Genomic DNA, 22,705 nt, shown 5'->3' on the forward strand with positions numbered 1-22,705 from the left:
CATCGATCAAGCCCAGGCCTATTTATGAAAAAAAATTGAATTACTTTATTTATTTATTACTAATATTTTCTTGTTGGACTGAAGGACTTTACGTTGCGTATACTTACTGGGGTACGAGTAGACAATGTGGATTCCACTCTTATGGGGCCCACTCTCAATTGTTTACTTTTTACTCTTAGCTTATTAAATATAATATAATTATATTTATAAAATAAAATATTTAAACATATATTTTAAAATAATAAGAAAATATTTATTAAATAATAGTACATTTACTAAAAATAATAATATTAAACTTATAATATTGTTATATTTAGTTAAAATAATAATTTACATTGATTCTAAGTTAGAATACTTAAAAATAATATTATTATGTTCACATAGAATTAATAATATTATTATATATTATCTTTATTTGAAAATATAATATTATTATATTTATTTAATACTAATAATTAATAATAATAAATAGTTTGTTCTAAGAAAATATTAATTTCGTAGTATACTATTAACAATATATTTCATTTTATATTAATTTCGTAGTCTACTATTAACAATATATTTCATTTTATGTTGCTCTTATCAATAATTTTTAATTTACATAATTAAATTAATAAAAGAGTTGTGATTTACATAATATAGAATATTAATAATTATTATTAATTTATATAATTAAAACTAATAACAAAATAAATAATTTATTTTGCAAATATATTTTTTGTTCACTTTATAATTAAAAACTGTAATTCTTTAAATGATGATAAAATTGTAATTTAAAGTAATTCACTCTCTATCCAAAATAAAGTAAATACATTAATGAAATTTTAATTTTTATTCCACACTCTCATTTTAGTAAAAATAAACAACTTATTCCTCCTCCCACCTTCACTTCATACTCTTAATTTTAAAATTCTCACTCTAATTGGAGATGTAACCCTATCTTATTTAATTCAAAAATAATAATAACAGCGTTGTTAAACGAGTGGCGAGGTAATGAAAAGATAGTTTCAATAGTAGAAATTTGTCTTTTTGTTTATTCACATTATACAGCTTGATATTTATTGAAAATTCAAAAAAGTTAAAGAGTTAAAATTTTTAACACATAAGTCCAGTATGATCCAAATTTATATTGTTTAATTAGTAGTGAGTCTTAAAAAATATTATTTGTATTATTATTTATCTTTTAAAAGAATAAATTTTTAATATTATTTTATTAAAAATCTAATATTTATTTTTGTTTTTATTTTATTTAATATTATTTAGTCATAGATTTATTATTATATTTATTCTTTCAAAAAAACTAAATAACACTAAATAAAATAAAATAATCAATAGTGAGTCTTAAAAAATAAATATTATTTTTTATTTAAAGGTATAAATTTAATACTATTTAATATTATTTATTTATTAAAAATAAATACTATTTAATATTATTTATTTATTTTATATTATATAGTCATACGCTTATTATTATATTTATTTTTTCAAAAACTAAATAATGTTAAATAAAATAAAATAATCAGTAGTGAGTCTTATAAAATTAATATTATTTTTAATATTATTTATTTTATTTAAAAAGAACTTTTTTATAGTATTTATTTTATTTTATTTAATATTATTTAATCATAGGCTTATTATTATATTTATTTTTAAAAAATATTAAATAAAATAAAATAATTAATAATGAGTTCTAAAAGATAAATATTATTTTAATATTATTTATTTTATTTGAAAGAATAGATATTATTTGTATTATATAGTCATAGGCTTGTTATTATATTTACTCTTTTAAAAAGATAAATAATATTAAATATAAAAAATTACATTTTAGAAGGTCACAAGCCAAAAGCACATAAACTTACAAATAAACTGTAAATAAAAAAAGAAGTAAACAATATTAAATAAAATAAAATTATATTTTAAAAATTCACCGGCCAAAGCATATAAACTTATGAATAAATTATAAATAAAAAAGAAAGTAAGTGTTTAAATAAAATTTAACATCACAAAAGATAAAATTTTGGGTACCTTATATATATGAGGTGCGGACTCCCGCATTTTTCTTAATGCGGACACATTTTTAAACCGTGCAATTTAAAAGAGATAAAAACTAACTTTTTTAAACTCCGTAATTTTAAAGTGTGTCCGCATAAAAAAAAAATGAGGACGAGAGCAAAAAAAAATGTCAGAATATCAGGTGCAACTATGCAAATTATTCGTGGGTGCCATCATGATATAAAAAATAGCACAACACAAAAAGATAAAAATATTTTTTTTATCTCGTAGAATATATGCTTTTAATTTTAATGAATGTGTTATCTCGTGTTATCTCAAGTGCCTTCACCGGCCGCAGCGTATTTGTGCAGTCAAACGGTAAGATTTCAAATTGTTTGACCCTTACTCTGTTACTCACTCGGCAGCTTGCGCTATAGTTTGGCTCGTGCCAGTGGGTGTGCTTCGCATTGCTTGCCTTACTTTACTTCATTGAAAGAGCTAGTACATTGTGCTTAGTTTTGCCATTTATTTGAAATAGATGCCATGCATAGTCTTTATAACAATACCAAATAACTTTTTACAATAAATAATGACTGAAGAAGCATCAAAACATTTGTTTAGAAACAAAATGTGGAATACTGAATTCTACGTTGTAGGATTTGGTGACATTAGCCTTAAAAATTAAAATATTAAAGATAAAGGTGTCCAACAACACGAGACCCTAAATTTTATTCTATAGGAATTAAAGCGAAAATTTACGTAAGTCTTGTGCATTGTGTCATTTATGCATCTATGGGTTTATGCAATAATATTTTTACACCCACAGATATTATATGTATACTTATTTTGGGATGGACTAGTTATCTTCAGAGTACCAAATATAATTTAAAACAAATGGCATTTATTTTTTGAATGATATCATGGGACCATTCCATGTAAGTTTTTCATTGGAAACTCTAGTGGTGGGAGCTAAGTGTCTACTCTACTCACACTTGGTAGTTTGCATATAATTTTTGACAATTAAAATTAATATAATTTTTAGGGTTAAATTAGTAATTTAATTATTTTTTTTATTAATGTCCAAACAAAAAAATTATTATAAAAGGGTAATATTGTAAAAGTAAGCCAAAAAAAAATAAAAAATAACGATAAGGGTATCAATACTTTAACGGCAGGGATGTTTCGAGACATTTTAAAAAATATAGGGACTAAATGGATACTAATCTTAAAATATAAGGTTTAAATGAGCTTTTACCCATTATTTTTTTAACGATTTCATTGGACCATTCCATGTAAGTTTTTCATTGGAACCTCTAGTGGTGGGAGCTAAGTGTCTACTCTACTCACATTTTTGTGAGAGAGACTTAATTGAAACCTCCAATAGCGAGAAGGATGTCCACTCTATTCCACTCATATTTCGTGATAAAAACTCGTTTAATCCATATATTTTGAGGTTTAAGTCTGTGTAGTCCTTATATTTTAAATTACCTCAAAACATTTTTGTTGTTAAATTATTGACACTTCTATCATTACTTTTTATTTATTTTGATTTGTTTTTATTATATTACCCTCTTATAATAATGTTTCTTTTTTTTGGATATTAATAAAAAAATTAAATTACTATTTTAACCCCAAAAAATAAATTAGAAAGAATATATATTAATTTTTATGGATAAAAGTGAATAAAATATATCATAGCATAACCAGGAAAAACATTTCCTCTTAAATAAAATTAAATTACTAATATACAAAAAGCTCATTAACAATTTAATACAGCCATTTTCATAACAGTCCTTGGCCTTATGAAAATCCATAATTCTTCATTTTTATTTTTATTTCACATGCAGCCCCGAGCTTAAATCTAGTTTAGTTTTTTTTTTTTTTTTGTTTTTTGACCGATTCTGTCGATTTGCTTTTTTTTTTTTTTTCTTCAAGAAAATTCCAATTTAATCTTTGCTCAAATACTAAATACTTCACAATCTCACAAATAATGCTTCATATGTGTAAAAGTTATTTATTTTTTATTTTTGGAGATTGACAATTTCTCCTTACCGAAATCAATATATATATATATATATATGAAGTAATTAACTCCACGCACTTTCTTACAATTTTTGTAATAGCTAATAACTCTCTTGACACCATAATTTTATAATATTATCCTTATTTTTAAATAAAATTTTATTCATATTTACTATTGATTAAATAAATTATATAAAAAGAAATTTAAATAAAAAGATTAATAATAATATATTTTTCTTATATTTTTTATTATTTTCAAACTTTTTATCATAAATATATATATTATGTTTTCAAGATAAACATATCAAAAAATGACCCATTTATCCTTTATTTCTCTTAAATTTTTTATGCCATGAAGGTTATTAGTTATGATAAAGATAATAGGAGATAAATGATATATATTGATTTCAATAAAGGTTAACTGACAATTTCTTTGTTTTTTGTTTTAACTCTATAAATACTTTAAATATACGGTACTTAATTTGTCAACTTCATAGGACAAATACACTTCCTTATCTTCTTCTCTTTTACAAATTTCCAAATCTGCTTCCTAATAAATTGTCAAAGAAAACAGACGAAATCACCAATGATCAAATCTTGAGGCACCAAATCAACTTGATGCATATCTTGGACCAAGCTAGCTTTGTATAATTTATTTTACAAGCAAGAAAGACGAGAAAATCCTTGCAAGCATTTTACACTCACTGGAAAAGGAAAAAGAAGTCGCATTGAAATCGATTGTCAATTTTCATTAATTTTTCTAAAAAAAAGTCTACATCCATCCATATTTAAAAATACTAGGAATTCTAAAACATCATGCACATATTTAAATTTGGCTGACTTCAAAAACCGTGGGCCATAAGGGTTGGCAATCATATTTTAACTTAAATTTTCATTCATTAATCGTATTCGATTATATCATCGAGCCATCTCAATCGTCTTTGAAATTTAAAAAATTCAGGTAGCACTCTAAGTGCTATTTTAATCTAATTGATATTTCGAAAAGCCACCTACCCGATCACCTGACCAAGTGCCACGAAAAAAAAAAACCTCTGAAGTATATTCACCAAAATATATATTACGAAAACAGTAAAAACAAGAATAAAAATATTTAACAAATTCTTTTAGTCTTAATTTTAAGGCGTACCAAATGGACCACAAGCTTTGTGTCTGTTTCACCGGACAATTATAAATTGAGAGTTTGATCATTTAAGTTTTTGTCAATTTCGCTGCACAACACACAATACACATTGAAGAAGAGAGAGGGAGAGAGAGAGAGAGAGAATCAAATCATCATGTTGCTTCAAATGAATTCGTGTTCAGGCTTCTCACTCAAATACCATCCTTTGCAACCCTCTAGTAAGCTTCATTCTAATATTTTCATAATGTCTAAATTGAGAATTCGATGATTTTTTTTTTATTAATAAGCATTAGAATATAGTAATGCTTATAGTAGAGAGTTCACCATCCACATTCAAAATGCCCTTGGACGTCCAGGCAATGTGTTGATCTAATATATGTGTGCCGATTGGTACTTTTTGAAGTTGAAGTAGTATTGATGTGAATAAAAAAGATCCTGCTACGTTACGTTAATCGTAACGTACATCCACACACAGCAATAATATCCATGGTGGGACCCGCTACTGTTGTTGTGTGTGGCGTACGTTACAATTAACGTAACGTAGCACTGGCCAAATAAAAATTATTCAAACTTTTTTGTTACAGTGTCACATTTACTTTTCAACAGAACAGTGAACTGAGGTATTAAGAATTTATCACGTCTCCGTTTTTAGGGTAACTAATATTTTAACAGAGCAAAATGTTTTATCTAATAATTTTTTTTTTATTTGGCCATTTAGATTCTGTCAAAACACTTCGGTTGCCGTCGACTCAAATAAATGGCTTGGTAAACAGAAGTCAAAGGAAGAAGTACTCTGTCAAATGCTCCTCCCAAAGTTCATTTTCTTTAACTAATAAAGTTGGAAACAGAGAGGATATAATCAACAGAAATCATAAACCATTGAACAAATCAACAGTTGCTTTGGCATTACAAGATGGCTACGCATCAAAATCTGAGGAAGAAAACACTCTTCCAGCAAGCTTTGTACAAGTTTTGAACAAGAAGTTTGATGCACTCTATCGACTTACTCGTCCCTACACTTGGGCTAGCATTGTGAGTTGCTTTATAGTTATCACAATATACTTATATTGAAATAAAGTTTTATTTGTATTGACACAATATAATAATAATAATAATTTTTTAATCTTATCAGATTGTAGGGGTATTATCAGTTTCTATGCTTGCAGTACAAAGTCCTACTGATTTGACTGCCACGTATTTCATAGAAGTATTGAAGGTAAATTTTAAGTGACAGAGAAACTAATCGCATGCTTGTCGAATTTAATTTTGATAACTTAGGTTTTTTTTTTTTTTTGATATTTTCAGTCCATGGTGCCAGCAATAATGATGAATAATTTTGTTAATGCCATAAACCAATTGTCTGATGTTGAAATAGACAAGGTATTTCACTCAAGACCTTATTTTGCTTCGTAATTATTTTTTGGTACTTTGCTAACAAATTCAGCTTAAAATTGTCAAAGGTTAACAAGCCCCATCTTCCTCTCGCTTCCGGAGACTTTTCAATAGCAGAGGGAATTGCAATTGCTATAGGATCCCCAATGATGGTAAGCAACGGTCATTTTTCATTGTTTAATTATTTAGTTGTGTATCATAATGGTTAGTAAAGAAGATTTATTTAGATTTATAAATATGATAAATCTTTCTATTTAATATACCAATTTTTGAGTTTGATATTTAAAAATATGAGTCACACTCCACCTTAAAAATTTTTTATGTAATAACCTTAATTAGTTGATTTCATTGATTACATCAATTTTCAGGTAAATTTTTTATGTTACAACCTTAATTATTATTATTATTATTTTGGACAGACAACCTTAATCATTTATTTCATTGATTATCTCAATTTTCAGGGTGTGGCTATGGGAATGATGCTTCGATCTCCACCACTAGTTATCTGCTTCATCATATGGTGGATAGTTGGAGCCGCTTATTCCTTAGATGTAATAAAAATCCAAATTGGTTTTTACATAATAAAAGTCCAAAATAGATCTCATGCCCATTTAAACACTTAGCTTGATCAAATGAAGTTCATCTAATTATACTGTTCTTATCGATCTCAATCTTGCAGCTTCCCCTTCTTCGATGGAAGGGAAGTCCAATAATGGCTGCAGTAACCATCATCATTCTGAATGGACTTCTACTTCAATTTCCTTACTTTGTACACTTCCAGGTACATACGAGTTCTCCATTTTTTATTTCGAAAAATCCATAGTAATTCATTAATTGTATGCTTTCATGTCGTCACGCTTTCAAACTAATGACGTGGATTTGACACATACAAATATAGAAATATGTGCTTGGTAGACCTGTAGTATTCCCAAAACAGTTGTTGTTTGCTGCCGCTATCATGCCAATTTTCAACGCTGCAATTGCATTTTCCAAGGTAACTAATTTTTCAGAAACTAAAAGCTAGCTCATCTTCATCAGCAGCAGCTTAGATAATCTACTTGTTTTGGGCTTTGCTATAGGATTTACCTGATGTAGAGGGCGATAAAGAATTCGGCCTTCGAACACTCCCAATCATCCTAGGGAGAGAAAGAGTGAGTAAATTATTTTCTTTATATATCAACTTTTATTTTCTTTTATGCGAATTCCAAATACAGAATAAGAATTGGCTAACAAGTCATCATGATCTTGAATTTTCTAAAGGTATTCTCAATTGCTGTTAATATGCTGTTAACGGCTTATGGAGCTGGTGTAGTTGCTGGAGCTACTTCGCCTTTTCTGCCATGCAAAATTGTCGCGGTAAGAATTCCTTTATTTTTTACAAGAAATTTGGCCTTGTTCGTATGCTTGCTAAAGAATTTGATATTTATCCTTAATTTCTTTTTTCTTGCAGATAATAGGCCACTCTGCACTTGCTGCCCTTTTGTGGCGTAAAGCTCAAACTGTTGATCTCACCGACCCTCCATCAATGCAATCTTTTTATATGTTCATTTTTAAGGCAAGTGGTTCGACGCTCGTGCTTCAATTTTGAATCATATCCAAGCAGGTTCTATTATTTACTTACATTCTGATGACTTGTTATTTTATCAAATCTGCAGCTGTACTATGCCGAATTCTTCCTTATGCACTTCGTACGCTGAGAATGAGAGAACATTTCACATTCCTCTCAAGAGTTTCTTTTCTTTTTTTTTTCCGCTCTCTTGTTTAAACCTCCATGCATGGAATGAGGAGAGTTTGTTAATCAAATAAAGAAAATTGAGAGTATGGCTAAGGTTGTGTTAATTTTTGTAATAATCATAATAATCTGTTATCCTGTTTGCGTTGAAAAATGACTTGAATGGACACATGACATGCCGTAAACGTTGACAAATGAAGCCGTCCGTGTTTAACATGGCATATGATTCGGATACTGTATTTTTTTTCCTTTCTTAAGGTAACCTCGATGGAATAAGGGGAAACTTATTAAAGTATAAAAAAGAAATACAACTAATTAGTGATGAAATGGAAAAGATTGAAAGTAGATTGACAAAAGAAATAAAGATTTTTGAATAGTACAAACTAGAGTTTTAAATCCCTTTCTATAATAACCCTAAATATAGTGAATTTTTTAAAATAGGCAAATTTAAAATATTATTTTATAATAAATTCTCCTAATCAAATAAGAAAAGAAAAACAAACAGCACTCAAATCCAAGTTCTAGGAAAAAAAAAAGATAAAGGCATGCGCTATTTATTTTGTTTTTATTAGAGAATAAATGAATTCGATTCCGATGGCGATTGTTATCAATTAAACTAATTAACTTCAACCAAAACAAAATTTGACTCGTTGAGATTTAAAAATAATTAATTTTAAATAAATTCATTAATTATACTTATTAACAATGTCTTAGCAGTCTTAATCAATAAATTGATATCAGCTTGTTGATTAATTATCAATAGGGAAAAAGAAAAAAGAAGGTTCAAATCAAAATAGTGAAAATACCCAGACGCGCGTGACTCACTCTCGCGATATATACGAGCTACAAAGTAGTAGGTGAAAGATTTGGAGCTGAAAATCACGGGAAAAGAAAAGCGATATAATTGCCTTTTTCCCTCATTTAGATTATTATTAGCTACGTTAATTAATAGATTATAAAAAGTGATTATAGCCTTTCTAGCGTCGTTTGGATTGTTGGACCGCCATGTTGCTCGCCTCCTCGCGTTAAAACAATATGTACTAACTTAAAATCATTTATCCTTTTTAAGAGTTTTAAATTGAGAAAAAAATTATTACGCAAGTGAAAATGACACGAGAAAAAAAAAGTGAGTTTAGAATTATTCATTATTGTTTGCAAACAATTTTTTTTAGGGGGTTATGTTGAATTATAGTGATGAGAAAGGTGAAACGTTAAAATTTTTTAAAAAAAATATTGAAATTGGGTTTAATAAGGAATCGGCTTAACTAAGGTCATTTAGTAGTAGAGGTGTTATAAGAAATTATATTATTTTTAGTTACCTTAATGGGGTGATTAAATTAGAGGGGTTGTAAGGGTGTTCATAGGGGTGCTAATAGTTAAACACTTTCTGAAATGGTCATGGACTCACCTGTAGATTGGGCCTCTCTCTTGCGAAATTGAACCGACTTTACATTGAGCATTTGAGCCCATAAACCTTATATGCTGGTTCGGGTCGGGTCAAATCAGTCCGTTTTAACCAGCACCTTGTATTCTATATAAACGCACACATCGTTCAATCTCAGGATTTTACAACTAGGGTTTTCGCTGCAGCCGATCGAACTAAGAAGCGAAAATGGTAACTCACACACACAGTCTCTCTCTCTCTCTCTCTGATTGTGTAATTGACTAAGTTTTAGTTCGGGTTTCTTATTGGTTTTTAATGTAAATAATTATGGAACAGCCGTCACACAAGACATTTATGATCAAGAAGAAGCTTGCCAAGAAGATGAGGCAAAACAGGCCCATCCCTCACTGGATCCGTATGCGCACCGACAACACCATCAGGTATCTTTTATTTTGTATTTATTATTATTATTATTATTATTATTATTATTATCAGAAGTTCATTTATTTTAATTTTTTTTATTTATTTGCTTTATGTGTTTTTCCCTCTTCAGATACAACGCAAAGCGCAGGCACTGGCGCCGCACAAAGCTTGGATTCTAAGGTGTTTAGGATCAGATGGATTTGTTGTTGAGTTTGTTTTAAGCTTATGTTCGAGTAATTTAGACTATGATACCTGGCCTTATGTTTTATATTTAGTTTTGAGAAACTCATTTGTATAAGGAACTCATTGAGAGTCCTTATTTTATTTTGTGCCCTCTTGAGTTAATTTGGATTTATGAAATTTGACTTGTTTCGATCAAATGTTTGATGTGTTCCTCTACATGTTGCCTTAATTTTGGTCAATTTTTAGCTTTTATTTATGTATCCTTCTGTGGATCATGTAGATGTTCTATAGTTGAGTTAGGCTCAATATATTTAATTTCTAGGGCTTCCATTTCCCTGCAGTTGTGGCTTAAAAGCCAAACAGCATGATGCTACATGGAGCCTCAAAAGTTGTTGCAAAGTTTTTGAGATTGCTCTGGTATTTTGTCATTCACCTATTCATCTGTGATGAACTTGCTGATCTCTGATTTGTGTATGTGTGTGTGTGTAATATTGTTTCTTAGTTTTTCTTGAAAAATGATTTTGGATGGAGGTAGGTCTTATCATTCTCATTTTCTTTGATAACGTTCCATTGTGGATACAATATTATCCTTATTGGACTCCATTTGGGGAACAATACCAATTTTAAATGTGAATTTCTGCTTTCGTATCTTATATTACAAGACATTCATTTCTTTCACATATGTAGAGTAGGGGCTGAATGGGTATTTGGATGTTTTGCTTCCAATGGGATTGTGATAACCATTGTCTATGGAAATACTAGGGAAATAGTAAGAAATGCTGTGGAATCAAATAGTGGTTCCAAGTATATTTTGCTGTATCATTTTTGTTTTCTTTTGTGTGTTTTTTCAATGTAATTTGCTGAAGTGATGATATGGTTGAATGGCTTCTTCCTTCTCCAGTTGTGCCAAATGGATGCCAAATTTGTGGATGCATATTTTAATGGTAATATGGTTGTTTGATATGATTAGTAGATTATCTCCTGTTCGTGCGTGCTTCTTCCTACTGTTTGAATTTAATCATCCAAATGGTTGGCTCGAGTGTCTGTCTTCACTATTATGGTAGTTTTGTTAGAAGCTTGCCTTCTTTAAAGTTTATCGTTGCACAAGCTTGTAGTCTAGTGATATATTGAGTTGCTTCCTGCCCTAGTGAAATGTTTTTTTTTGCCCAAATGATTATGCAAGTTACAAAAGTTTTAGATGATCTTTCAATTGCTTTTTCTTGGTACGTGCCAAATATGCTTGGATTTGTATAAAGTGTGGAAGAGAATTGATGGTACCTGTTCTAGCTTGACCATGGACATGATCAAATACTTCACTGTTTAAGTGCTGGCATTCATATGATGCAAAGTGGATCCAATTCTCCTGATCGTGAAACTTTTGCGAATACCAAGTTTTGAAAACTCTACTTCCTCTCGTTAATGCTTATCAATTCGTTCAATAATGTCCAACATGATCCCTTAAAACGACTTGTGGTCCTGTTTAAAAATTTTTCCATCTGAATGCATAAGCATTGGAAAATAACAATGCTAAGAATCATAACTTGAGTCTCAAGTTTGAAAAATATAAGTAAATTTTTTTTCTTCACCGTAAAATCTCCCAAAACAACTGATTTATCATTATTTAAGTACTAATTGGGAGCGAAAAATTAAAATGAAGAAGCAAAAGGCAACAGTTGATTTGCAACTGTATTCTACCACCTCAATTGAAATTCGTCGTACGGGTGCAGATCATCTGTTTCCCGAGATTATGCCCGACCCCGCACATAAAACGCTGCCGTTCAAATGCTGACAAATGGCACTTCAACTCGAACCAGTCATCCTCGTCCAATCGTTCGAAAGACTATATTACCCTTAATCCACGCATTAATTGTGACTACGGATCACTCCGTCACAACCAGCAGCGTCGATTCAAACGTACTCGTTGCTCCATAGCAAGGAGATCGCACACGCACAGCTTCGTAATAGTCGCCATTTTCTCGTGAAATCTCTTTACCATCAGTGAATAAGCTACTTCGATTAAGTCAAGGCGAGCTTAAGCGTTCAATTTTTATCGTAAAATCACGTAATATTTTATCTCATTTGATTTACTCGTAAATTTTTTATATTCATCATCAACCTCGTCGTGTAACTGTTTATGCGTAATTGTTGATCCAGATAGATGGCCTCAACAATGCTTTCAATAGCTTCTGCAACTCCTTCAGCTTCGCTATCGATGCACGAGAAGCTCAAGGTGGGACTGATTCCTTTCTGACTAGTCTATATTTGTTGACTTTCCAGTTTCTGTCTGGTTTCCGAGAACATTTTTCATTTCTCTTCCCGGATTGTAGCCGTTAATTTCTTTTTTTCCGCGCAGGGCAAGGTTAAGCTTGGAAGTACCACTAATTCGACAGCAGGATTCATTAAGACTAAAGTACGTGCTATTGGATAAGATTTGTTATTAAGTTAATCGATTTTCTCTTTTGATTAATTAGTCGTGAACAGTCTGTTCTTGTTAATAATATTTATTAATATTATTGGTCGAGCTCTCATTGTACGAATCAGATGCTCTGTGAATTTGATTAAGCTTTTTCATACCCTTTTTTTTTTTTTTAGATTTGAGTTTTTTATTCTCATGATTTGCAGTCCTTTGGTCGAGTATCTATGGTTGCTGCTGTCAATGTTTCTCGTTTTGAGGGTGTAACGATGGCTCCCCCCGATCCAATTCTTGGAGTTTCTGAAGCTTTTAAAGCTGACACAGATGAAAAGAAACTCAACCTTGGAGTCGGTGCTTATCGAACCGAAGAGCTACAGCCTTATGTGCTTGATGTTGTTAAGAAGGTTGGTTCCATTTTCTCGACCAAATTTTCAAGTCTGAGCATTGGTTTCTTTCATAGTCAAATGAAGTTACGTTGACCGTTTTGGGACTCTTCCGTTTTCCAGGCAGAGAATCTTATGCTGGAAAGGGGGGAAAACAAGGAGGTATATTGATTTGTTCACTTATATGGATAAATTGAGGCCGTTCTTATAGCCTAGGATCACTAAAATCAATTTAATTGCAATGTACAGTATCTTCCAATTGAAGGTTTGGCTGCATTCAATAAGGTGACAGCAGAGTTATTGTTTGGAGCTGACAACTCAGTGCTAAAGGAACAAAGAGTAAGTTCAGATTCAGGCCATCTTATCAGAGAATAAAGTAATATTTTATTTGAGACAGATTGTTTAGTTGAATTGTTTTTTTTTTTCCTTTAATCTATTTGTCAGTAATATTTTTCCAGGTTGCAACAGTTCAAGGTCTTTCAGGAACCGGTTCTCTTCGGCTGGCTGCAGCTCTTATAGAACGATATTTTCCTGGGGCAAAAGTACTAATATCATCTCCGACATGGGGTGTGTATTGTGTTTCACTCAATCCTGTTTGTGAAATTTGCCTCAAGATACAGTTTTTAGACACTAACACAATCATCTTACAGGTAACCACAAGAACATTTTCAATGATGCTAGAGTTCCATGGTCTGAGTACCGCTACTATGATCCAAAAACAGTGGGTTTGGATTTTGAGGGAATGATAGCAGACATAAAGGTTACATCTTGATCAAAGAGTGTACTTCATTTTTTTTTTTTTTTTCAGTTTGGTTTTATTTTCCAAATATAAGTTTTAGCCACTTTCAGCTTTATTGAGGTCCTCAAATGACATACTTAAATATCATTTTTGCACACTTTGGCAGTCTAAATCTTTCCATATAAATCACTCTCGTATTAATTGTTTTCCATCTGCAGGCAGCCCCTGGTGGATCTTTTATTCTGCTTCATGGTTGTGCTCACAACCCAACTGGCATTGATCCAACCCCTGAACAATGGGAAAAAATTGCTGATGTCATTCAAGAGAAAAATCATATTCCATTTTTCGATGTTGCCTACCAGGTATGATTTCTTGAAATCAAGATATAAAATGAGTCTCAAATGTCATTCAGACCTGCTCAAATGGAAGTTATAGATATTTCAAAGTTCATTCTGTAAATTTAACTCTTTGATGTACCCCCCCCAACAAAAAAAAACACTTTGATGTACTTCAGGGATTTGCAAGTGGAAGCCTTGACAATGATGCATCATCTGTGAGATTGTTTGCCACACGTGGCATGGAGCTTCTTGTTGCTCAGTCATACAGTAAAAACCTTGGTCTTTATGCAGAAAGGATTGGAGCAATGAATGTTGTCTGTTCGTCATCTGATTTAGCAGCAAGGTGCTGTGAAGTTGCTGTAATCCAGTTAACATTCTACCATAATATACGCATATAAGATGTAGGACATGCATAATTATAATATATATGTTAACGTCAAAGTCATGCACCTTTAGTCCTAGCTGTTTTAACAGCTGGTGGCTTTTAACACACCAGTGGACGCCTGGCTGGTATGGAGCTGTGTGTATGACATCATGGGGCTGTATTCTAGTGTGTTTTTTAGATAAGGTTTTGTAATTGATTTATTACTGAATGCCTACACATTTTGGTTGAGCCATGCTAATTCATATTTGCAGGGTAAAGAGCCAACTGAAAAGGCTTGCTCGACCTATGTACTCAAATCCTCCTGTTCATGGGGCTAGGATTGTAGCCAATGTTGTTGGGAATCCAGCTCTCTTCGATGAATGGAAAGCAGAGATGGAGATGATGGCAGGAAGGATAAAAAATGTGAGACAGAAGCTTTTTGATAGTCTCTCTGCAAAAGATAAGAGTGGAAAAGATTGGTCATTCATTCTCAGGCAGATTGGCATGTTCTCATTCACAGGCTTGAACAAAGCGCAGGTAATTGCCCTTCTCAAGTTTTTCCCCATTTCTTTCCCAAGATAGGCATGTTTTTAAATTTATATCTTCCTTACATTCGTTCCAGAATAGTTTGCATTTGACTCCAATTCTTTCTAGAAATGTTCTCCACTAAGAAGGAGAACAATTTGAGGGAAGCAGCATGGATTGACTATAAAGAGAATGGAAACCAAGGACTAGACCATAGTGCTAGTTTGTACAACAGAGAATTTGGATCCTGCTCCTATTCAAAATGAATATGCGCCGGTTATATTTTCTCAAGAAAAAAGGTGGTCCAACCTGTATTTTTATTATTATTTAGCCTAATGGCAACCCAATATCCTCCGCACCTATACGAGTGCTTTTGTTTTTAACGCAAAAGATTTTACCATCTCAACTAAATGGCACCTACAAGTGTCCCACCTTATAAAGTGGGTTTATATAGGCTTTTGGCACTTGCAAATTTAACTCATCAGTTTTTCATTTTGCCAAGTAACCTCTATTCGGTTGATGCCTTGATGGAGAACTATACTAAATATCCTGTGGCACTATTTACTACCGAGATACTAAAATACTGAGGATAATTGAGCATATTCTTAATTGGTAGATGTGTTGTGGAACAGGGAATTTAATTTAGTTCTCCGTCAAGGCATCAACTGGTAGAAGTTACTTGGCCAAAAGAACTGATGAGTTAAATTTGCAAGCACGGAAAGGCTGCATAAACCCACCTTTCCAGACATCATGTCAATTGTGACAAGATGGCCACTTTTTTTCTCGAGAAAATATAACCAGTGCATATTCATCTTGAACAGGAGCAGGATCCAAATTTTTTGTTGCATGATCTTGCATGAGAGTCTGGTCGCCAGTTTACATTTTTCATATGTTAGCTAGCATCCACGTGTATCATGAAACTTTACAAGTCTTGAATCATTTGAGGTATGAAGTCATAATTGCTGAATCTGTAACTAGGGAGTGCATACAAATCTGGAATTGTTGTGATATTTTTGTGTTTAGAGCTCTGTCATCATGACTGCCTCTGTCTTAGATCAGACCTTTTCTATGTAATGGCAGCCCTCTATAGCCGACTTACTAATCTTTTATTTGTCTTTTATCTTGTCAGAGTGATAATATGACAAATAAGTGGCATGTCTACATGACCAAGGATGGGAGGATATCCTTGGCTGGATTGTCTTTGGCCAAATGTGAATATCTTGCCGATGCCATCATTGATTCATATCACAATGTCAGTTGAAGTTGTTGGATCACTAGACAGATATTCACATTAGAAATCAGACCATTAAAATGTTGGGGAGTCCAAATTGATTATTATTTACTCCAATGCTTACAAGTTCCAATGGTCAAGTTTTGATTGAGCAGTGTTATATGTACGTATTTCCGGAAGATTTAATATAGCTTTTGGAATTTGAAAGATATTTTTATATAGATTATTGGTGGCATTGATTTACATAGCTTGATTTACACTCAAATTATTCAGGCTCTTTCGTCTCGTAATCAACATGAGACGTGTTAGTAGCAAAATGGAACTAGAAATTAGTGTAAAAGCATGGACATTGATGTTCTGCTTCCTTGTGTCAAAAGTAGCCCACCTTGTAGTCTTATATTCTTGCATAAGCTACAAAATTTTTTGAACTAATGCCGCATAAAGAATCACCTATTAATTTATAGTTGACCTTCTATGGGTCAACATCTAATAGTCGTCAGTCAAGAGAGTTTTTTTTTTTTTAATTTTGCAAAAATACAGCTTAACATAGGAGCGTTTCTATAACTAATGCCTCTTATAGTAAAATTAACAAATAAATACATTATGGGCAATATAAACTTCAGGCTAAAAGAATTCATTTGAACTAATGTTTCAGTGTATGTCTGAAAGAGTCTGGTATAGACAAGTGATTTTCAGAATGCCAGTGCCGTCATCATTTACAAATGGGATAAAGAATTCAAACACTCTTTACATTTCCAACCAGACCGATCATCCTTCACTTAATATCAAAAGGATTTAAATTCTATTCCAAAACCATAAAACATATGCGTGTCGGCAGTGCAAGGAAGTTAGAGGCTCGAAAAAATTGTTCATGCGTTCAGGCATATCAGTGTCCAGAAGGTATAGTGGAGTCTGCAGGAGGTCCAGATGGTGCAACCCTCAGAGTTCCTCCAAGCTCCACTGGAACGAGTGGGATAAGAGAGTGCAAAACATCCGTTATCAGTGGTCGATAACTTGGCTCCGGTTGCACACATAACACAGCAACAGCTGCAACCTGCACATCAATTACAACAAGTTCAACTCAACGTTTTTCTCTTACGCATATTGCTAGCTTCAGCAAGGCTGAGGCTGGCAGATAAGCCTTGCACCGGTAACCTTCTCAAATTCCTAACAGTTTCGCTTAGTTGTTCTGCCCAACCAATCCCCATGTAATCAAATTTTCTTCCAACCTAACGGTTATCTAACTCTATCCTAAAGAACAATCTCATTCTGCCCTACCAAAAAACAATTAAAGAAAAAAAATAAAAATAAAATTATCCAATACCCACATTAATCCAAAGTTAGGTTAAAACCAGTCAGCAGTCAGTTTTGATCTGTCCAAAACTGTAGTTAGAAAGTAAAATGCTGACCAAGACGCAACTAACCTGGTATAAATGCTTTAAATCCATTGTACTTTTAATCACAGGATCCACAATGTTTGGGAGTTTAGATCTGTCAGTGAGTTGAGGCATGGCCTGCATTCGTGAACAGTTCAAGCATCAAGTTTCAAAATCAATCTTTATAACATTGCCTTCCTGGAAACGGAAAATTAATGTGAGCATAAACATACCCATGTGACAATAGATTGGCACTGAGCTGGTGCCAGTTTCTCCACTGGCCTTCTTCCTAAGAGAAGTTCAAGAAGCACAACTCCAAAAGCATAGACATCACTCTTGTCTGTCAATTTACCTAGAGAAATGGAAACCAACCAAAAAAAAAAAAGGGAATCTTCTTTTTAGAATAATTATAAGTACAAAGTGCATTGAGTTCATAATTGCTTTTAACTATAGTTATGGAGGTGGCAGGAATTTTTCTTGTAGCTCCATGTAACATTCTTGTGGAAGCATTTTAAGGGCACAGTGACACTAGCATCACTCATGATGCATAATGAAGTCCGTATGGGAAAAAAACATGAGGAATTATACCTCGATTATAAAATTTTCAAGTGTGAAATTATGAGTTATTCCAAGTACAATTGCATGCCAACCATTACCAATATTATTTAATTAAATCACCCTGTCCAAGGTAAATAAATAAAAATGAGGCACCCTTTAACTTTTACAGAATAAATATTCTTGAAGAGCCTCTACATAGTGAACCACCCAGCGAAAGATCCAAACTTTTACATTACAACCAAGCCAGATTTATGCACATGTGCATGTATATTTGTATATATAAAAATAATGTAATCTAGAGCCATTTATATTTATAATTATTGAACCCACTGCAACTTCCAACACAATTGAAATCATTGAAGGTACAAAGCAAATGAACATGTAATATCAGTAAACATAGCTACCAGTCAAATTAAGAATTTACCAAGCATACCATCTAAAAGATACTCGGGAGCCACATATCCCAAAGTGCCCGAAAGCTTAAGATTGTTCTTGTTTTGGGATCCATCGGTTATGGCAAGACCAAAATCTGAGAGCTGAATGCAGAGCCAACAAAGAGGAGAAAAATACCAGTGAATTCAATGGAAGAAGATGACAATTTGAAGTAGAAATATTTTAGTGCAGTCTCAATCATTAGTTTAAAGAAAAAGCCCAAGACCTCATTAATTTTGCACTAATACTTTACCTTAGCATTAAACTTGGAATCTAGAAGTATATTGGAGGATTTCAGATCTCTATGAATGACTGCAGGGTTGCAGTGCTCATGTAAATATTCTAATCCTCTGGTCAACAGTAGCAAATATTTTAGCACTCAGTATACACCAGAAAAATAAGAAGAATCATATGAAAAAACAAGCTCACCTAGCGGTATCAAGAGCAATTTTCATTCGCATATGCCAAGTCAATGCTGATCCATGAGAAGGACCTAAAACATATACAATAAAATTTTCATAAAGAAAAAGTATTAATAGATTTGTTTATAAGGAAAAAAGGAGGGTAAATTAAAAGGAGGATAAATTATTTACCATGCAATTGAATATCAAGGGACCGATTTTCCATCAATTCATAAACAATAAACCTTGTGTCATCATGAGCACTATAACCCAACAGACAAACAACATTTGGGTGGTGAATATTACTCAGCAAATCCACCTCATTCTGCAATCACAAACAACTCAAAATTAGAACAGCACAACAACTACAACAACAACAACATAGATTTCAAAATTTATAAATCCCCTTAAACAAATAGTACCTCAAATTCTCTGCCGGCATCTTGTGTTGCACAATCTAATTTTTTGACAGCGACGTGCAAGTTATCGTCCAATTTAGCCTTGTAAACACATCCAAATCCACCCTCACCCAATATATTACTCTCATGAAAACTGTCGGTGGCTTTCTCTAACAGCTTATACTCAATAAATGAAATAGCAGATCCTTTCTTATGAACCATCCTCACAGAAGTGAATTTGCCCAAAAATGATGATAACACAACTCCATTCTCAGAATCTACAACACAAATAAAAAATCAATGCATGCTCAACAAATTAAGAAACTATAATGATGAAAATGTTATTTAAAAAAAGAAAATAAAGATGGTACCTTTGCTCTTTGCATTCTTGTTACTGGATTTGAAGGAGTACTTCAAATGATAAAGCCACAAACACAATAAAGCCAGTATGATTAAACAAAGGGCACTGCAAGCAATAATGAGTGCAATAAGCAACTTGTGGTGTGCATCCATATGGTGATGATGCGGATCCTCACTGCCCATTTGAATTCCTGTTAAAACGCACAAAAAAAAAAATTCAATTTATAAAGTAGAGTAATCCCCAAAACAAACCACTTAAGATTTCAAAGATACTCATTATAGCAGATTGAATATTAGTTAGTGAAAAGAGTATCTTTTTCATTAATTGTCATACATCACAAAGTAAGTATATAATCAAGAAAAACAAAATATCTTTTTTTCCCTATTTTTTGTGGCATTTAATGCACCTAAATTAGTGGGTGTTTTCAAATTTTGAATTTTATTAACTACTACCTGGAGAAAAAGCAGCCATTGAAGTAGAAACAGGGGAAATGAGGGGAGAAAAAACAAGGGGGCCTGGTAATGGCTCTATTGAGGCATGAATCCAAAAGGATTGATGTAGAAAAACAAATAAAACAACAAAGAGAATAAGAAGAAGCTTCATTTTTATTTTTCTGTTTCGTTTTGTAAGTTTAAGAAGGAACAAGAACAAATGGATATTGAAGAAGAAGCATTGGCCTGGCTTGTAAGTTGTATGTTCAAAAGTGTCACACACAAACAGAGAGAGAAAAAGAAAAAAGATAAGTGAAAAGGTGTGCTTGCTGCAAATGAATTGCCCTTTTTTTAAAATTTGCTGGCTCTTCTTTTAACTGTTCTTTTTAGAAAAAAAAAAAAAAATTATTTATTTATTTATTCTGTGTGCAAAAGGAGACAAAAGGAGGAACAACAAAAGTAAGTCTCACATTTGAGTAGGACAAGTAAGTGCACACAACAATCATGTGGATGGGTTTGCATTCTAATTTCTTTAACCAAGTTAAGATTTAAGAATTCTAAATGGTAAAAAGTAGTAAAAATAAATAAATTGTTTAAAGTAATTCTTTCAAATGAGTCAAATTCTGATAATACGGATATATTAATCCTAATTAGTAGTGTAGGTAATAAATCATGTATGATTGAAAAATATTAAGGTAACTTTAAGATATTATTTGAATCCCTCGTGTTTAATAAGTAAAACTTTATGTTGTTTTTAAATTGTTTAATCATCAACATTTTGTTTCAATGCGGATGGGATCTTAAATCTAATCCTTAGAATGATTTGTTTTGTAGGACTCGTGAACAAGTATCCTTTTAAAAAAAAAAAATCGAAAACACTTCTAAAGTGTCATTTTTATGTTGATTTAATTTTAAAAACGGATGAAACTTCTGGTTTTTGTTGACTCAGTTGTCTAATTCTCGAACTTAATGGCATGATATAATTGAGGTTATATTTACACATCAAGAAATTTATTGGCATGATGATGACCGATCAATGATCTTAACTATTAATTTATTTAACCTAGTCTTAACTTTAATCTCATTAATTGTTAACTCACTTCCAGAAAAAAAAAAAAAAGTGCTTTATTTTTTTAACCTAAAAATCTGTTTTTTCGCTTTTATTCTAGGCTCTTGAAGCTGCCTACAAAGAAATAAATACAACTTTGCATGAATATCTTTGAATGTCAGTACAACATTGCATAACCAACTCCTAAATAAAGCTCTGCGTTAAAGTGAGAATGCTGACAGAGGAAAGAATATTTAAAAAAAAAAAAAAAAGTTGGTTATAGACCTTTTATTTATTTATTTACTTAAATGGCTTAGTAGGTTATATACCCAATTTGATAAAAAAGTGTTTGTTGCAAAAATTGCCATAAAATTAACAATTACAAGTGCAAAACTATCTTTCATAATTGTGTACCAAACTCAAATCATACTTTAAACAAAAATTGGATGGTAATATTAAATTCAACTGACCAACAATAATTAAAATGAGTTTAATGTACATAATCTCTTAAAAAGAGAGGGAGAGAGAGAGAACACACTTATGTGCAAATTACCCAAATGGGTTACTTACTAGTACTAGAGCAAGAAAATGATTAGATTTTCAAAATTGGGCTTCTATATTATTAGTATTATTATTATTATTATTATTAGTATTATTATGAATGTAAGTCACTAGGCAATCCCATTTATCAAATTGGCTTGTCACGTGTTAGGTGAATAATGATTCATGACTTGTGGTTTTGAAATCAAAGGCAGTCCAAAACAGGTCACACTCACAGCTATTGGAAAATAAATAAACAGCCCAGATACACCTCACAATTATTGTTTAACATAAATTGTGCAATCAAAGAGTTCTTATTCCGCTGCTCAAGGTCCCGGGTAATTAGCAAAAATTGCAAACTCAGATTCTTAGCAAAGAATAAAATCCCACATCAAATCAAGATCTAAGAGTTGGTTAATAGTATGATTAAGACCATTTGATTCAAAGTTTTACATGCAATAACTGGCACTTATAAGAAGACAAAGTACGTGATGCCACAGTCAGATTTTGCCTATTTTCAGTCTCAAAGAAGCTGCAGCTGCGGCGCAATTTGCTTCAAATTTTCTGTCTTTTGTGATGATAATTAAAATATGCTCGAGAGAGAGAGAGAGTACGAAGAAAGTATTCTTGCATTCATACGTCAATTATTTAATCTTGCATTCATACGTTAATCATTTAATCTTAAGTTAGTTTTTATTAAATTTAAGGGAAAATCTGTGTGGTGCAACTATGGCACTCTTGCATTCATACGTCAATCATTTAATTTTAAGCTAGTTTTTGTTAAATTTAAGAGAAAATATGTGGTGCAACTGTGGCACTCTTGCCTGCATTCATACGTCAATCATTTAATCTTAAGTTAGTTTTTGTTAAATTTAAGAGAAAATATGTGGTGCAA

General features: G+C 31.8%; 4 protein-coding genes across 6 annotated transcripts; 3 read left to right on the plus strand and 1 right to left on the minus strand.

The window, feature by feature from the left end:
- Positions 1–5,312: 5,312 nt before the first annotated feature.
- On the plus strand, positions 5,313–8,265 carry LOC18053801 (coumarin 8-geranyltransferase 1b, chloroplastic). Its single transcript, XM_024177957.1, has 12 exons — positions 5,313–5,376; positions 5,877–6,190; positions 6,291–6,374; positions 6,464–6,538; positions 6,619–6,702; positions 7,012–7,101; positions 7,230–7,331; positions 7,449–7,544; positions 7,630–7,701; positions 7,811–7,906; positions 8,001–8,105; positions 8,206–8,265. The coding sequence occupies exons 1-12, from the start codon at positions 5,313–5,315 to the stop codon at positions 8,245–8,247; spliced, it is 1,224 nt and encodes a 407-aa protein (XP_024033725.1). The 3' UTR covers positions 8,248–8,265.
- Positions 8,266–9,845: 1,580 nt separating this feature from the next.
- On the plus strand, positions 9,846–10,469 carry LOC18053802 (60S ribosomal protein L39-3). The gene is made up of 3 exons (XM_006450266.2): positions 9,846–9,897; positions 10,003–10,106; positions 10,220–10,469. The coding sequence occupies exons 1-3, from the start codon at positions 9,895–9,897 to the stop codon at positions 10,266–10,268; spliced, it is 156 nt and encodes a 51-aa protein (XP_006450329.1). The 5' UTR covers positions 9,846–9,894; the 3' UTR covers positions 10,269–10,469.
- Positions 10,470–12,076: 1,607 nt separating this feature from the next.
- Positions 12,077–16,508, plus strand: LOC18053803 (aspartate aminotransferase, chloroplastic). 3 transcript variants are annotated; one of them, XM_024177984.1, is made up of 12 exons: positions 12,077–12,298; positions 12,427–12,502; positions 12,626–12,682; positions 12,895–13,089; positions 13,192–13,230; positions 13,318–13,407; positions 13,527–13,635; positions 13,719–13,828; positions 14,026–14,169; positions 14,322–14,512; positions 14,782–15,046; positions 16,164–16,508. In XM_024177984.1, the coding sequence occupies exons 2-12, from the start codon at positions 12,431–12,433 to the stop codon at positions 16,293–16,295; spliced, it is 1,404 nt and encodes a 467-aa protein (XP_024033752.1). In that variant the 5' UTR covers positions 12,077–12,298; positions 12,427–12,430; the 3' UTR covers positions 16,296–16,508. The 3 variants fall into 3 exon arrangements, with proteins under 3 accessions (XP_024033752.1, XP_024033751.1, XP_006450331.1); XM_024177983.1 differs by having other exon boundaries at positions 12,079–12,334; XM_006450268.2 differs by having other exon boundaries at positions 12,084–12,334; positions 14,322–14,488.
- A 314-nt stretch (positions 16,509–16,822) lies between these two features.
- Positions 16,823–20,587, minus strand: LOC18053804 (probable receptor-like protein kinase At1g80640). The gene is made up of 10 exons (XM_006450270.2): positions 20,244–20,587; positions 19,802–19,981; positions 19,455–19,708; positions 19,225–19,357; positions 19,061–19,124; positions 18,885–18,981; positions 18,633–18,735; positions 17,875–17,993; positions 17,690–17,779; positions 16,823–17,319 (listed from the first exon to the last, which is right to left on the minus strand). Exons 1-10 carry the CDS (start codon positions 20,392–20,394, stop codon positions 17,152–17,154), a joined length of 1,359 nt encoding a protein of 452 aa, XP_006450333.1. The 5' UTR covers positions 20,395–20,587; the 3' UTR covers positions 16,823–17,151.
- Positions 20,588–22,705: the final 2,118 nt, after the last annotated feature.

The sequence above is a fragment of the Citrus clementina genome, unplaced genomic scaffold (assembly GCF_000493195.1).
Source record: "Citrus clementina cultivar Clemenules unplaced genomic scaffold, Citrus_clementina_v1.0 scaffold_1, whole genome shotgun sequence".
In the NCBI taxonomy this organism is placed as follows: Eukaryota; Viridiplantae; Streptophyta; class Magnoliopsida; order Sapindales; family Rutaceae; genus Citrus; species Citrus x clementina.